This window comes from Erpetoichthys calabaricus, chromosome 1 (assembly GCF_900747795.2).
Source record: "Erpetoichthys calabaricus chromosome 1, fErpCal1.3, whole genome shotgun sequence".
NCBI lineage: Eukaryota > Metazoa > Chordata > Cladistia > Polypteriformes > Polypteridae > Erpetoichthys > Erpetoichthys calabaricus.
In genome coordinates, this window is record NC_041394.2 from 144463654 (window position 1) to 144481470 (window position 17817).

The 17817-nt window shown below is 38.4% G+C and overlaps 1 protein-coding gene across 1 annotated transcript in view; it reads right to left on the reverse strand.

Annotated features, from left to right (window-relative positions):
• LOC114655675 (solute carrier organic anion transporter family member 1C1-like) overlaps positions 1-17817 on the reverse strand; it is a 62000-nt gene that overhangs the window by 11716 nt on the left and 32467 nt on the right. Inside the window, exons 9-12 of the mRNA XM_028806834.2 lie at positions 16627-16791; positions 5666-5861; positions 4406-4565; positions 3186-3370 (exon numbers count right to left, since the gene is read on the reverse strand). Of these exons, the coding sequence (XP_028662667.1) occupies positions 3186-3370; positions 4406-4565; positions 5666-5861; positions 16627-16791 (706 nt within the window). The remainder of the gene's footprint in view (positions 1-3185; positions 3371-4405; positions 4566-5665; positions 5862-16626; positions 16792-17817) is intronic.

Below are 17817 nucleotides of genomic sequence, written 5' to 3' on the forward strand. Positions count from 1 at the left end.
TGTACATGGTCTTGATGGTTTTACTGCCTTGGGTGCAAAAGAAGAATCAACTCTGAACAGGGCACCAGCCAGTCACAAGTGACAGTCACTCATGCTGGGCCAATTTAAAGTTGCCAGTTAACCTAACTCTTAATGCCGTGAGATAGGAGAGGAAACTGGAGTGGCTGGAGAACGTGCAAACACAGCACAGACAGCAGCTGAGCTTGGATGTGAACCTAGGACTGTGGACTGGTGAGGCAGCAATGTCACTTTCTGCACTTTCTAAACTGATTCAAATTGTGTGCAAATTCTGAAAAAATACAACTTAAAAAGTTTATCTTGTATAAAAACTTTGAGTGACATCCTTTTTAAAGGTTAACATTCACATTTTTCTATCTTGTAGCAGTGTAAAGGTATCTGTCATGTGGGCATTTTGGAAAAAAATCATGGTGTGAAATAATGAAAAGAAAAGCATGGACTGGTGATGTCTCTGGCATAGTATTGCGCTGAAGAAGAACTCAAAATTAATTCTTCCACCAGTGCATTATTAGATTAGAAAAACATAACTGTTCCCCTTTTAAGGAATACTCAACCCCAAAATGTTATTTTTTATGTTACTTACAAATGTAGAAAAAAATTTATCTAATCTTATCATGCAGAATGGAGAGAAAAAAGTTTTTATATAATAAAAACCAATAGTAACTAATGCTGTGTGATGACAAACAATGTGAAAAACATCCATGGAAAAAATAAAATTAATCTCACATTACTATTGTCACATAACCTACATGTAAATTATCCAGTCATATATTAGTATCTCCTCCTCATTCATTGGTGAAGTATCTTGTCTTCAAGTTAAAAAGCTATTCCCATGAGGTTTTAGGTCAGGGGTGTCCAACTCTGGTCCTCAGGTTTTCATTCTAACCATATTCTTAATTAATGACCAGTTGTTGCTAATTAACTTCTTTGGCTTTAATTTTAATTGACTTGCCTCAGACCCCTGAATTGTTTCTTTTTTTGTTAATTAGCAGCCAAAAAATAATGAGACACAAAATGAGGTGACAGAGGACCAGCTCACCTGTGCCCATCACAGAATATCTGAAAACAAAGAAAGGTGAAGGTCTCAGTAAGGTTGATCTGCTGAGGTCACCAAAATATCTTTGACAATGTTCTTTTAGAATAAACAGTTTTGGAAAAGTCTACTGTGACAAAATGAGAGCAGCAACAAGCCATGGAATGAAATAACGGGTTTAATTAACAACAAGAAAGGGCTTCTAATTAAGAAAATGGTTGGAGTTTGAAGCCCAGACTTAGCTGGTTATCTGTTGGCTCGTTTCATGTCTTATTTCCGTTTGGCTTCCATTTAAACAAGAAAAGAATCAATTCAGAAGACTGAATTTTTAAAAACAGGGCTATTAAAATAAAAGGACTAGAAGTTAGTTAGCAGTGGATCGGTGATGGACACCCCTGCTTTAAGTTTTTTGTTTATGATATGTGCTAGTAATTCCAGTAGTTTATATCTACTCCCTATATATAAAATCCTAAGCCTAAAAGTGCAACGATTTTATGTGACATTTTTATGTCACGTTTTTTGTCACACTTTAAAACGGACTTATTTTAAAACTTACAAATATATGTTTGGTATCATTCTTTTCAGAATTTATTGAACTTTAAGGTGACGTTGTTAGATTTTCAGATTCTTATTCCGTTTTTTAAATTATAAACTAAAAAATATGAAGAACTCACGTCCCACGAGACAAGACTTAGAGATTTAACCATGCCCAGGGCCAGAAATAAAAGTCAAAGAGAAGGATACCTGCTGTACAGGTTTTTAAATGTTTGAAGCGCCGCGCGAAATGCAAGCCAGCAGTTGATCGAGCAAAGAGGAGGTAAAAAAAAAATGTATTTGTCTCCCATTGTATCACTGTTTAAGAGGGGGTTTCGGAGGAGCACCCCCCTCTTCGTAATGCGAGCAGTAGATACACGAAGTGGCTGGCGCATAGCGCAGGCTGGGGGGGTTAGCGAGCAAAGCGAGCAGGGGCGAACCAACTATCCATCCATCCATTTTCCAACCCGCTGAATCCGAACACAGGGTCACGGGGGTCTGCCGGAGCCAATCCCAGCCAACACAGGGCACAAGGCAGGAAACAATCCTGGGCAGGGTGCCAACCCACTGCAGGACACACACAAACGCACCCATACACCAAGCACACACTAGGGCCAATTTAGAATCACCAATCCACCTAACCTGTATGTCTGTGGACTGTGGGAGGAAACCGGAGCGCCCGGAGGAAACCCACGCAGACACAGGGAGAACATGCAAACTCCACGCAGGGAGGACCCGGGAAGCGAACCCAGGTCCCCAGGTCTCCCAACTGCGAGGCAGCAGCGCTACCCACTGCGCCACCGTGCCGCCCGCGAACCAACTAGTTTAACAAAATTTAAACAAAACAGCATGCATTTTGCACATTTTGAGTATACAACCAGATAACTGACATGTGGGTTATGTGACATGAGTGACGCAAGGTTTTTTTTATTCCATCAGTATTTTTCACGTTGTTTGCCATTGTACAGCAATGGTCAATCTTGTATTATATCATAATGTTTTCCTCTCCATTCTTCAAGAAAATATGAGATTACATTTTTTTTTCGGCCATCACTACAAACTACATGGGGTAAGTTACGTATAAAAAAGCTGCCTCACAGTTAGGAGACCTGGGTTTGCTTCTTGGGTCCTCCCTGCATGGAGTTTGCATGTTCTCCCTGTGTCTGTGTGGGTTTCCTCCGGGTGCTCCGGTTTCCTCCCACAGTCCAAAGACATGCAGGTTAGGGGCATTGGCAATCCGAAATTGTGCTTGGTGTGTGTGTGTGTCCTGCAGTGGGCTGGCACCCTGCCCGGGGTTTGTTTCCTGCCTTGTGCCCTGTGTTGGCTGGGATTGGCTCCAGCAGACCCCCATGACCCTGTAGTTAGTTTAAGGGATGGAATTTCAGCTGGAGAATTCCTTTAAACATGTAGTTGGAAGAAAGCAATTGAGGAAATTAAATTATATACACAATATCTCCAATCTAAACACACATTCTAAAAACATCTGTCTTTTAAAATAGGCTTAGCTTTTTTGTTTGTTTGCCACTAGTGCTCACATTTTGTATAAACGCTAAAACAAACAGTCACCTTTTATTTGTTAACTGAAAGAAGTTTGCTGTACCTTAGATTAAGCATATACATGGGAACACTTCCCAGAGAGTAGAGAAAAAAGCTGAGGGACTGGAAAACAAAGTAATAGATAAACATCTTGGAGCAATTTTTGTCTCGTGGACATTGTCCCAGTGTGGAGGAGAAGTTAGAAGCTCCTGATGGGAAAGATGCAATACACCTGCAGTCCTGATATGTCTAAACAAGAAAGAGATGCATTAGAAATCATGCAGTGTCATGTAGTCCATTATTCGACTTTTTTAGATCCCATTATCAAATAGTTATGAACATCTCACCCTGATGAGGATGGGCAGACATTCTATTTCTATATAGAATATTTCTATTTCTGACAGAGTGATCTATATGTTTTCTGGAATTGTAATGGAGAAAGAGAAAGATGGTTGTAGGGTGTTCGTTGTGTTAATAATGATAACATGAATGTCTCAACAGTTCTTGTCCTTAAGGAGATAGTTGCTTGACCCTGCAAGAGCAGATTGGTTGCCCCCACACTTGCGGGTAGTACAATCCAAATGTAAAACTTTTAACTACCATAGACAAGTGCTGCATTTTCTGTTTATTCCAATAAAAGGTAGGGTAAGCAAGAACTTAACCCAGTAGCTGGATAAGAGACCAGTCCATCATTGGGCACAATCACTCAACAAGGCCAGCTTAGAATCTGCAGCCAACTTAACCTACATGTCTTTGTGGAGGTAGAGGGTCCAGGGAAAACCAACCCTGACTTGGAGTGAGCACGCAATGTCCACTCAGACTCTTGACCAGAACAAAAATTAAGACCAGGTCTTAAAACAAAAAGTAAGAAAATAATAATAAACCCAGATATGTGAAATAACAGAACAATCCACAGCACTATCACGTTACCATGGCTTATATGGCTTATATCCTTTATTACAGGGACCAGTCACGCTCTCTTCTTATAACACATGACTAAGGTAACACAGAATGAACAGGGCATAATAAATGGACCATTTAACTTACAGCTTGTCACTCCCTGTTCTTTTTTGTGAGTTATGCTACTAAAAGGCAAGCCCCCCTGTGCAGAAGCAGAAAGGGGTGAGCACAGACGTGCTCTATAGACCAATCAGAAATGAGGGATGACTCTTATAAATATAATATATTCTTTTCTGTAAGAAATAAACTAGCTAAAAATACTCAAAGCCAAAACAACCTTGAGTCAATATGCCAAGTGCTTTTCAAGACCACTGAGTACAGTACCGTATTTTTTCCAAATCCTTGCAATTGTTTGCATCCTGCTAAACAGGGAGAAATGTAGGTGAGACCATTTTCACCACAGACTGGGTCCCACTGAGACGTAGAGCAATGGCAGTCCGAGTTACAGGTAGACAGCAGGTTGCTCGGCTGGACAGCAGGCACTCTGAAAGGCAAGTGAAGAAATGAATTGTTCAACAAGTGGAAAACTGGTGGGTAGATGGTGCTGTTCTGCAAAAAAAAAAAAAAAAAAAAGAATAATAAAGTAGTCTTACTGTATTATTAAAATGTTTATAGCAAACTAAACTTAGTTATCATAATCATGTTTCCAGTTTTCCATTATAAGCTCAATATAATCTGTCTAGAAAAATGCTTTTTTTGGAGTATGTGAGGGGTGGCACAGTGGTAGCAGCAGTAACTGGGGTGTTCTCATCTTGAGTGTTTACCATGTGGTGTTCATATGTTCTCTCTGTTTGCTCCAGTTTCCTGCCACAGTCCAAACATTATGCAGGTTAGTTGAATAGCAGGTTGGAATTATGAATGGAGGACTATGTAAAGCTAGCCTATTTGTCTGGTGACACTTGGGTTGCTCATACAGGTCTTTTGACCTTCCAGTTTTCTCCGCAGATCTTTGCTAAGGTGCATGTATGGGCCTACGGTCCTTGTAAGAAACCCACTGCTTGATTTTTTTGTGAAGGATGCATGAACTTGCATATCTTCGTACTTTGGAATAGTAGTGAAGAAAACATTGGTGATACTGTACATAGCCAATACAAGAATCAAAACACAGACACAACCATCAACTTCAATACGACGGGGTTAATTAGAACATTAGAACAATCTAGATGAGAACAGGCCATTCAGGCCAATTAAGTCCTATCCACTTATTGCTTATTCCATGTGTCTGTGGATCTCTGTGTAAAGGAAAATGTCCTAATGTTTGTGCAGAATGTATCCTTAACAAGTTTCCAACTGTGTCCTTGTGTCCTAGTTGAACTCATTTTAAAGTAACAGTCTCAATCCAATGTACTGATCTTTTTTTTCTTAAACTGAAAAGGCTCAGCTCTTTTAATTTTTCTTCGCAATTCATTCCCTGTAGCCCTTCAATCACCCTAGTTGTTTTTCTCTGGACGTTTTCTGGTGCTGCTATGTCCTTTTTTGTAGCCTTGTAATGTTTCAACTGCACTCTTTAAGTTCATGATTTTACATTTAAATATGCATAACATGCAATTCCTCAAAGAGATTACAAGCTGTGAATATCCTTACCCTTCATAGGAGACAGTCACTCCAGCTATGTCTGAATTCCTACAGCTCAATGCAAAAAGAGGCAACGTAGCAAGTAATGCAAGAATGCTTGTCAGTAGGCCCAACTTCACGGCATTATAGACATCCAGTTTGAATTTTTTCATTATAAACCCACTGCATAAAATGCCCAGAGAAATAGCAGGCATATTGGTGACTCCTAAAGAAACAGACAAGTCAGAATATTATAATTCAGAGAAATTAGTTTACTAGCATCGATAATACATAGGCAGCTTACATGTCTTCTATTTTAATGTCATGGAATTTTCTAACCTGCTTTAATCCAGACACCAGATAGCACAGGGGCACAAGGCAGGAATAAACGCTGGACAGGAGGACCGAACACACACCAAACACATACTAGGGTCACTGTGAGAAAACTGGAACACACTGGGAGAACATAAAAACTCCACTCAGGCAGGACCTGGGATGCAAACCCTGGTGTCCTTATTGCAGGGTAGGTGTGCTACCATTGCATCACCATGCTGCCCCGTCAATATTCATCACAAAATGCAGTATATAGCACCTGAACAGTTGAATTGTTTAATTTTCTTGGTTTAAAGAATCCAAATTCAGGCATCTTCTAGATAAAATATGAAATGTGAAAAATGGCTTTGTCATGTATTGTTTAGGACTATTTTGCTAAAGTCAAGAATATAGTGGACTACCTCGAGTCAACGGTGATTTCTATTTCTATTCTTGCCCTTTGATCGACTGGCACCCAGTCCAGTGCTGTTTTCCACCTTGAGCCCAATGCTTCAGGGACAGATTGTCCCCCAATGACCCCGATTTTGACCAATCAAGTTTGAAAATAAGATTATAATGAAAATTGTTATATTAGTTGTGCTATGTGTTGTATATGCCAAATGGAATGGATGGGCATCACGACCAAGAGGGAGGATAGTTCCTTACCCAGATGGGAGGCCCTAGGTGGATGGACCAGTATCCTAGCCAAATTTGTTTATAGTACCTTTCCTGGCCAGGATAAAATGGTGGGACAGGGAAGGTCTGTCTCTGGAGCAAGGTTATTATAGTTAACGAAAACTAAAATCAAAACTGAAACTATTATTAAAAAAACATCTTCGTAAACTGAAATAAAATAATTAACAAAACCGAAATGATAAACTAAAACTAAACGAAACTAGTAGCTGGAAGTAGAAGTAGCTGGAAAGACTAACTGAAATAAAATAATAATTTACTAAAATATTTTTAGTTTTCGTTTTTGAATGAATATTCTTGCTGTTAGTCTTTAACCCTTGTAAGTTTTAACTCTGAAACAGAAAGTCATCCACCACGAACCGCCCGCACATATTCATCCAGTGAACGGCAGCTGGTGACACAGCATTTGTGGTGACAGAGCAAGCTGAGTGCGGGTGTGTAAAGCGTGAGAAATAGAAATCGATTCTCTTGCCACCTTTCTTTGTGCTTGTTGTATATCAAGATGTAATTCAAACGGCTGAAATCAGAATGTGCTGGTCAACAAAACATTTACGATATTGACAGAAAAATCACGAGTGAGTAACGTTTCAGTTTATTTCTCAGGTGTGTGCTTTTTGTTGACAGCAATTCACCTGCCACTTCGCAAAGGACAAATCGTTTTTACTTTCTCATATACGAAGTATAGAGAATGTATAGTAATCATGAAAAAATTCGACCTCGATATTTTGATGAATCTTGACGTTATAGACTAACCAGTGTCCAACAATACTGTTTTTTGGAATTGTGTGTGCATGCGCGCGCGCGCGTGTCTGTCTGTGTCTATGTGTGTGTAAACAGGATAACTCAAAAACGCAACTAGATACTGTAGATGGATGAAATTCAGCATGTGGTTGTTGCACCACAATTATAGATCTGTATTAACTTTTGGGCCAAATCCATAACCCGGAAGTGGTACTTTACCTGAACACATACTCGATTTTTTTTTTTTTTTTTTATACAGCTGCAGAGTCTGATTTACTCAACTTTACTTTTATAATAATTGTTCAATATATTATTAATTTGATTTGTTGTGGATGGTTCCTTAATGTACATAATATAAAAATATAATCATTGTCTTGCGGTTTACTCCTCAAATATCCATCCCCATGTCTGAGTATACAAGAAAGTCGAGGGGAGAGCACTCCCGGTTTTTGAAAATAAAATGGCACTGATCGGCACTGACTAGGTCATCATACAAGATCAGCATATCACTTTTGTTTTAAAAACATCGTTTAATAACGAAGTGATACAAACAAAGGTAGAGAGTCTGACAAGTGATGAAAAACTAAACATACTAATGGATTTTTGTATTTATTCCATATTTATTAATTTATCTTTTTTAGTTCATATTCACAACTCAAAATACCTGATATTGTGAAAGTAATCCATTAGCAGAATTATTTTTTAAAATATTTGTCTCCCTTTTTTCAATGTTTTTCTCTCTCTCAAAATAGATAGTTGAAATCATCATATTCTTTTTGTTATTAACATCAGCCTTATCATACATATTGTATACCAGGGAGTTTTCCTGCCTTGCATCCAAACCTGCTGCGGTAGACTCCAGGTTTCCTGTGATCCTGCTCTGGATAAACAGGTTTAGATAATGTATATGTTGTTCTTAATCTCAGACGCTGTCTCTGTTGTTTTATGCCTGTCCGTACTCCTATTACCTGTTCTTGCTCTGCTCATTATTGGTTTACTGTCCTTTATGGTGGTCTATTCAAGACTCACTGCCCCTAACCTTGACACTACATGCTTGTTGTTCTTTGTTTCCTTCAATACAGCTGGCAGGGGTCTGCACACTCATTCAAGTCTAATAGCCCTGTTCTTCTTAAGCCCCTGTGATTTTCATGAGAAAATATTTTAAAAAGTATAAAATTGTGTAAAATTGTTCATATTCAGTGTCTAGTTTTGATTATGCTTGTTTTTATCATACAAAAACAAAACCAGATAGTAAACCAAGCAGTGTAGTAAGCTTCCACTAACATTAAACTCATATCCTAATCTGTTAAGTGTACAGTTCCGTTTGATTGTGACACAAAACTAACTCCGTAGGCACTCCATGCCATAATTACTAAAACTAAAACTGAAACTAATATATATAAAAATAAAATAGAAATGTCTTTGTGAAATAAAAACTAAACTAAAACTAAAAATACACGATGAAGGAAAGCTAAAACTCAACTGAATTTCCAAGTAAGGTCAGAAAAAATATTAAAATAAAAACTAATATAAAAAGGCAATACTATAATAACCTTGCAATGGAGGCTGTTTATTCCCACAGTATGCTAAGTAGCACCTTCCCTCAGGCAGAGCTCCCATTCATACTCCTGTAGGGCACCTTTGGATATGTAGTTATAGGGAACAGCTTTGTTGGGATGTGTGGATTCCACCAGAGGGAGCTATAAGAAAGTCACACACGTGGACCGTGGTTCCGCCTAACCTGGATGTGCTTTAGTCATTTGACACTGGAAAGTACTCCCAGGTCTGGCATAAAAGAAGCCACCCAGCCTCATCCAGGTGAGCTGAGTCAGGAGGAGGTGAATAAAGCTTGCCGGAGACAAACAAAGGAAAAGTCTCCTTAAGGAGGATTTAAACCAGTATAAGGCCTTGGATTTAATAAAACATCACATTTATTGAAGCCTTTAACTGTGTATCTGCACTTGTGTTTTGGCTTTGAGGAGCTGCAGTGCCCTCTAGTGTCCACAGTGCACATTGTATTTAGGTTAAAAATACTAACTATCAAATCCAATAGGTTTACCTTACAAAGTTCCAGATTTCACCATTTTTGATAATAACCCTTCATCCTTGATGATAGTAGAGTAGCTGAGAGACTAACAGCATCAATGCAATAGAAGTGATGTGCACTCTGGTCAAATGAAATTAAGGAGGTTGTCTCTTCCAGGAGTAGACTATCTATGCTGATATCAATTTTAATGATTTAAAACAGTAATATTTAAAGGAGAATGGTTGTACATAAAAGAGATTGCAAGACTGGATATGTAAGAGAGGGCTGGAGAGGGAGTGATTGTTATAAGCGTACAGGATCAGAGTCAGAATAGAAGGAAAAGTTATCATGTGTAAAAGATTGTATTCTAAACATACAAAATGTTTTGTGTGCTGTCACAATTTTACATCTTGGTGCTCTGCTGTGTTACATTAACTTCAAAAGTTAAGCAATAGTACAAATCTTTACTCATGAACGTAATGCACAAGTGTTGAATTGCAATAAATCAAAAGGAGAACCATAGTGCATGCGTGAACTGACAGACGAGAAGCACTTTCAGTGATTTAAAATGTGGATTAATTCAGGACTTGACAATGCTAAATTATCTTTTATTGGGACAAAGATACAGCTGGTTATAAAATATAAAGATAAAAATATTGTGCAGCAGGCAGATGTGGAAAGACTGTGTGTCTGCTACTGTAATGGTTTCAAGAATTAACTTTTCTAGAACAACTGTGTCAACCGGAGTGGTGGCTCTGAGGCTAGGGATCTGCACTGGCAATCGGAAGGTTGCCGTTTCGAATTCCGTAAATGCCAATAGGGGCTCTACTCTATTGGGCCCTTGAGCAAGGCCCTTAGCCTGCTATTGCTGAGCGCTTTGAGTAGTGAGAAAAGTGCTATATAAATGCAAAGAATTATTATTATTATTAACCATTAGGAATAATTCATGCCAAGTGCAAGGCATCCTGTGTTGATGTCTCAGTGTAATGATTTCAGTATAATTTCTCTTAATATTTTAATTAGAACTTTATTAAATTTTATTGTGTTACTACTATTATTTAGTATTTTTTCCCATCTCCTTCACATGGCCGTTACCATACTGTTTTTACCGACAGGTGGTGTGTAATCACTTCACCTGAAGCCACGTTATGTGTGACACCATCACAGCTAAACATATTTAAGAAAATACTTAAGAAGACTGTAATTATTGTAGTTAAACAAGAAATTAGACAGAGAGAAAGAGAGAAGGAGTGAGTGTGATCACTTCAGAGGAATAGAAGCAGAGTGGAGTAGGATAAAAAATGGAGAACTTCAGTTATAAGTTGGACCGAGAGCTCTTATGTGGTGGTTTAGAGGCATACTCTGTGACTATAACAATAGATAAGTTCCCATTGGAGTATGAAGTTCAGAAAGCAGTTTGATTTTAATGAAACAATAAATATACCCATATAAAGGCGCGATTGTGTTGGTTTGGACATATGCAGAGGAGAGATGCTGAGTATATTGGGAGAAGGATGCTAAGGATAGAGCTTCCAGGCAAGAGGAAAAGAGGAAGGCCTAAGCGAAGGTTTATGGATGTGGTGAGAGAGGACATGCAGGCGATGGGTGTAACAGAACAAGATGCAGAGGACAGAAAGATATGGAAGAAGATGATCCGCTGTGGCAACCCCTAATGGGAGCAGCCAAAAGAAGAAGAAGAAGATAAAGGAAAGGCTAAATTGCCAATTTTTGTGTTGTCCCAGTTTTCTCTCTTGGTCTGTATTACTATATAAGTACAACACAAATACAATAAAAAGAAATAAAACAAGAAGGAAACTTTAATACATTTGAAGGTGTGGCAAATAAGGTAAATTGACAAAATGATGTTAATGCCATGAAACATGTCAGTAAATGAGGGTTTTATGTTATTGACCAGTACCCATGGGTTTAAGTAAATGACAAACACTACAATAGTATCTTAGAGATTTAAGTGTCACTTTGATCAAGTGCAGTGACTGTCTCCTTGTGGTTTACTTAACTCGTGGTTGTGGATCACATTTTGAAAACAAACTAATATACTGTAAGTCACTGATACTCGTGTTCATCAAGGGAACACAAGTGTACAAAATGCCTGTAACTACAAGACTAGCCTGTCCAGATAATAAATGAAATACTGTATGTTACACAATGAAGAGCTTTAGTAACTGCCATTAGTTTTCAATTTTTCAATGTTTACTTTGTAACCATCATTAAACTGAGATTACCTACATGGGACACCACGTGTTTCTTTTTAGCCCTTGCATATTTATTTTATAACTAGCTGTGCTATCAGTCTAAGACAGGTTAAAATCTAAGTACAGTGATCCCTCGCTATATCGCGCTTCGCCTTTCGCGGCTTCACTCCATCGCGGATTTTATATGTAAGCATATTTAAATATATATCGCGGATTTTTTGCTGGTTCGCGGATTTCTGCGGACAATGGGTCTTTTAATTTATGGTACATGCTTCCTCAGTTGGTTTGCCCAGTTGATTTCATACAAGGGACGCTATTGGCAGATGGCTGAGAAGCTAGATTGCTTACTCTTCTCTCTCTCTTGCGCTGACTTTCTCTGATCCTGACGTATGGGGATTGAGCAGGGGGGCTGTTCGCACACCTAGACGATACGGACGCTCGTCTAAAAATGCTGAAAGATTATCTTCACATTGCTATCTTTTGTGCAGCTGCTTCCTGAAACGACATGCTGCACGGTGCTTCGCATACTTAAAAGCTCGAAGGGCACGTATTGATTTTTGACTGAAAAACAAACTCTGTCTGTCTCTCTCTATCTCTCTCTCTCTCTCTCTCTCTCTCTCTCTGCTCCTGACGGAGGGGGTGTGAGCTGCCGCCTTCAACAGCTTTGTGCCGCGGTGCTTCGCATACTTAAAAGCCAAACAGCCCTATTGATTTGTTTGCTAGAGATTGTTTTCTCTATCTATGTGACATTCTCTGCTCCTGACACGCACTCCTTTGAAGAGGAAGATATGTTTGCATTCTTTTAATTGTGAGACAGAACTGTCATCTCTGTCTTGTCATGGAGCACAGTTTAAACTTTTGAAAAAGAGACAAATGTTTGTTTGCAGTGTTTGAATAACGTTCCTGTCTCTCTACACAAATCTGTGACCCAAGCATGACAATATAAAAATAACCATATAAACATATGGTTTCTACTTCGCGGATTTTCTTATTTCGCGGGTGGCTCTGGAACGCAACCCCGCGATGGAGGAGGGATTACTGTAATCAATGTAGACCTCAGTGTATTCAGTGTTTACATTTGTAGTGCACCATCTACTGGAATGTATTTTGTAATATATACAGTGGAACCTTGGTTCACGAACGTCTCGATACACGTACAAATCGGTTTACGACCAAAAAGTTTGCCAAACTTTTGCCTCGGTTCACGACCACACCCTCGGTATATGAACAAGCCAGGTTCCCATTCGGTTTGTACATGTTCTGTCTCTCCCTGTGCATTTCCTGTGCAGCGAGCAAGAGAGAGAGCGAGAGAGCGTGATACACACACAGGCAGCGCGCGAGAGAGAGCCCCGCACACACACACAGGCAGTGAGAGAGAGCCACACACACACACAGGCAGACAGAGAGAGAGCCATGCACACACACAGGCAGCAGAGAGCCGCGCACACACACACAGGCAGCGAGAGAGAGCCACGCACACACACAGGCAGAGAGAGAGAGAGAGCCGCACACACACACAGGTAGCACCAGAGAGAGACAGACGTGCACACACACAGGCAGCGTGAGAGAGAGAGAGACGCACACACACAGGAGCGCGAGAGAGAGGCGCACGCACACACACAGGAGCGCGCTAGAGAGACACACACACACACACAGGCGCTCCAGGCTCGCAAGAGAGAGAGCGAGCGAGAGAGGGAGGGACGCATAAGGTAGAGAAGGCTTGTTTTTGTTTTCAGTTGTTTACAGCGATCGGTTCGTAGCCTGCATTGTTGCAATGTTACTTTTCTTGGTGGTTTATTAAATTACGGATTTTTCAAATGTTCATTTTTTCCCCTATGCTTAAAACTCATTAAAAAAAATGTGTTTTTAGCGAACGGTTCCTAGCACTATAGCGCGAACTATTGCAGTGTTAGTTTTCCCTGTTGTTCAAGGTTTTCTCAGTGTTATTCAATGTTTTTACATTTAGTTTACTATTACGCTGTGCATTCTATGGTATAATTAACTATATTTGTGCTTAAAAATTTAAAAAATATATATTTACATACAGTTCGTACGGTCTGGAACGGATTAATTGTATTTACATACAATCCTATGAGGGAAATTGCTTCGGTTCACGACCAAATCGGTTTACGACCGGAGTTTTGGAACGAATTATGGTCGTGAACCGAGGTTCCACTGTACACTAATTAAATGCATTGCAATTTTAATTCCAATGGATGGCGCCCCACAAACATTAGTGTTGCTTTTACAATCCTATACCAAATGGTACATAACAGAGACATAGCAACTCAATGGACACACAGATATGCAGACCCCTGTCATTTTATTAAAGTAGATTTCTAGTCTGGTGAACCAGCCTAAAGATGAAAACATCCTCAGACTTCTGGAGCTACAGATCACTACAGCAGAAACAGGAATGGAAATAAGGAGGTTGTCTTTGCTAGGGGTAGACTATCTATGTAGATATCAGAAACAGGAATGACTGCATCTGAGCCATCTCTTCAACCTACCCATGAGGCAAGACCTACACAACTCTTTCACAAGATGAGCCAAGAGGAGTAGGGTGATGTAGAAGCTTATCTCAGTTCTTCTGAGAGGAGAACTGTCACTAGTTATTGCTGGCCTTAAGAGAAATGGACACACATATTAGTTGTCCAGGCAGGTTCAGTGTGTATGTCATGACCTCAAATAAACATCTTGCCTATAACTTGTACTGAAGTGGGAAATTTTTAATGGATTAGGAGTCAGCTCAGCTTCCCCATGCAAGTCACTTCTACATTTGGGCTTAGGATCCAATCAAGTCCTGTAGTTTGTGGTATGGAGCCTAGAGTTAATTCAGTTGAAAATGTGGTGAAAATGGTTGCAGCTGATCAACTTTTGCAGGATCTTCTAGTTTCACTTTACAGATTTGTATGTAAATCTATAGTACTATATATGGAATACCATGGACAAGTTCTTTGAGCTAGTAGTTCACAGCTGCAGCCTGCTGTGGGGCTGAACAGAGAAACGGGAGAAGGCCTAAAGACCTCTGGAGTGAAAGAAGATGCAAACACTTAAGTCTGCTCTGGAGAGCATCCTTGGGGAAGATGAATGGTTTTTAGGTTCAAATGAGAATAATGGCAGAGACATTAATACTTCTATTTGTCATTCTCCAAAGGAAAATATTCAATGAGTTCTGGCTTGAGTTTCATTTGGCACATATCCCAAAATCAGTATTGCCTCACATTGCCAATGCAAAGATGATCACTAAAGAAGTAATATGGATGAAATCATAACTGTGCATTCCTAAGGATAGTTAAGCAGCCAGTGGAAAACCTTTTTTTGTCATGAGTATTCAAATAAATGTTGAAACCAATAAAAATCAATAAAAAACAATAAAAATCACCAATATAAAGATGTATGTATTTCATACTCAATGTGACGGATCAGCAGAAAGATTTAACAAGACTAAAACAAATCTTAGCTGCTGCTTCTCCCTTTTGTCCAGTTTACTTATGGAAAGGGTAATGCAAGTACCCTCTGGCTTTTAACCTTCAACGTTGTTGCACAGAAGGCAATCCTAGGGAATTTGGGTATAATGAAAGAATGGGAAGAGCAGTCAAACACCAGAACAAATATCCTGGATTGTGTCACACAGTTTAAAGGCTGTTTGAAAAATTGTGACTCTAGTGAAAGAACACCTGGAACACACCCAGAGGTTGTCATCATGGTCCTACAATCATGAAACAACAATATACAAGTTTAAACTGGGGAAAGAGGTCACTGTAGTGGTTCTCATCACTCATTCAGAAGTTCTAGCACATTGTCAGAGCCATTTTGAAGTGAAAGAATGTAAAGGCCTGATTATGTAATTCTCAATCAATGAATAGAGCTACAGAACAGATTTATCATCTTAAAGGAATACTTCACCCAAAAAGATATTATTATTATTATTAAACCTGGTTGGTTTTTAGTGACAGCTAAGAAAAATTTTGAATGGAGAATAGAAAAAACAAAACTATTGATATAATAAGCTTCAAAGGGGACCCGCCCAGAACATGAGCAAAAAAATATCAAAACATGCTTGAAAAAATCTAAAATGACTCAAAACTGTATAAAATAATCCACATTTCAGGTATCCAATCACATGTTCACAATGATCCAAACACATTTATTTTAGCTAAAATATGGTAATAAACCAATTCCAAAACCCCTCTCATGCACAACAGTAGAGAGCATTTAAACAGGAACAAGCCTTTAACAGATGAGTACAGCCACATCTCTCTCAAATCTAGTAGAGTTCTAGGTCCCCAGTGACACAACACCAGAGTATTGACAGACATTCTTTCTTCTTTCTCCAAATTAATCACAGCTAAGTTCCAAATAAAAGTGCTAATTGCTGAAGCTCAACGTATCCCATGAGAGGGTATATTCTTTGAAAGACATAGGGCAGAATTTGCAGAACAATTCTATCACATCCCCAAGGATATGTCATTCAAAACTGCTATGTTTAAGAATTTAGTTTAAGACAGTTAGTCATAGATCACCTAAATAACCAACAACTAACAATAGGACATCAATCAATGCCATTTTTACATCACTTGAATTGGAATCTGCTATCCATGAAAGCTATTGTGTTATCACAAGCCAACTACAATGTGTAATGGTATTGTATTATTACTGTTATTTTTTAATATGACTCATTGTTATAACAATATTTAATAAACAAATATGTGATAACTGACTCTTTGATGAAGTAACTTTAAAAATTTTAAAAGCTCCAACTTTCAGATCAGTTAACTAAGTCCCTTAAACGCTCCTGAATGTTACGCCATGGCTACATTTTCTAATGTGTTTCAGCTAGAAATAGGTCAAATTCAGAAATCACATGACTCTTTTCCCATTGGAAGACCTGTTTAACCATAACTGTACAAAGTTGTTTTGCTCCATTATTATATATATTTTTCATTCAACCCAGTGTAATTTCCTCCTTGATTTTAGTGCATTTCATTCAAAAATTCTCTTACCAATGAAAAAGTTTGTTTTAGATGCAGATTCTCCAAACTGCTGCTCAAAGTATTTTGGTGAGTATGTTATTAATATGATGAAGGCATTGAACATTACAATGTTTGTAATCAGATACAAGAAGTATGTTTTGTTTGTTAACAACCTTTTTATGGAGGGCAAGAAATCTGAAAAAAAAAATAGAAACAATGTTAAAATTATCAAACAAGGATTATGTGCAAATCTGCAATACAGGTTCCATAAGATTTCTATCAGGAACACCACTATAAAAGCATAAATCCTAGTCAGTTGGATTGGCGACCACTTGTGCCTTTTTCTGTCTGGCAAAATTTTAGCTCATTTACAGGATTTTATTTCAGAAAGGCGAGCTGTACTAAAACAATTTAATTTCAAAAGCATTCACGATCTGATTAGAACACACTGAACGTATATGATCTAGAAACCCATGGAAGAATCTGAAGAACTTGCTGACTCCTCACAGAAGACCAATGGTGGGAGCTGAAGAACATGTTGACTCTTCATAGAAGGCTACCAACTAATAGCAGATTTGGAACAGAAGCACTGTCAAGTATGAGGTGGCAACATTGTCATGTGCTCCTATTGCTGATAACATAATACAGTACAACAAATGTAATAACATCAAAACAGATTTATTTTTAAAGTATAATTAGAATTATTCAAATTAAAAATGTTTTCCTTATTGATGTGTATATGGAAGTGACCATAATTATAGTATTGCATGTAAAAAAACAAGTTTACTTTTCAGTATGTAGTATAGGAATTGTATTTTAATGTTCTCTCTGGTTGAGAAAGAAAGAACTGATAACAAATTACTCAATAACCATCCATTTGGAAGACATTAGCAAGGGCCACAAGTCAACAGAACAGAGCAAAATACAACCAGTTTGACAGCAGACAATGAGCAGTGTGGCTCTGTGACAGGATATGTTTCATTGAGAAGACTAGAACAGTAACCACAAAATGTAAATTACATGAGGAATAGAAATGGGTAAAATAACACAACATTCTCAAGCCTATACTGCCCAGTTGACTGAGCTACAGTATCTAGACAGTAAATTGACAACAGAAAATATTGTTAAAAACAAATATGGAATTTTAGTTAATATATAACGTTTGCAAATTATTACATATTAAGTTGTAATAATGAATTAATTAAAACATAAGGAAAAGGA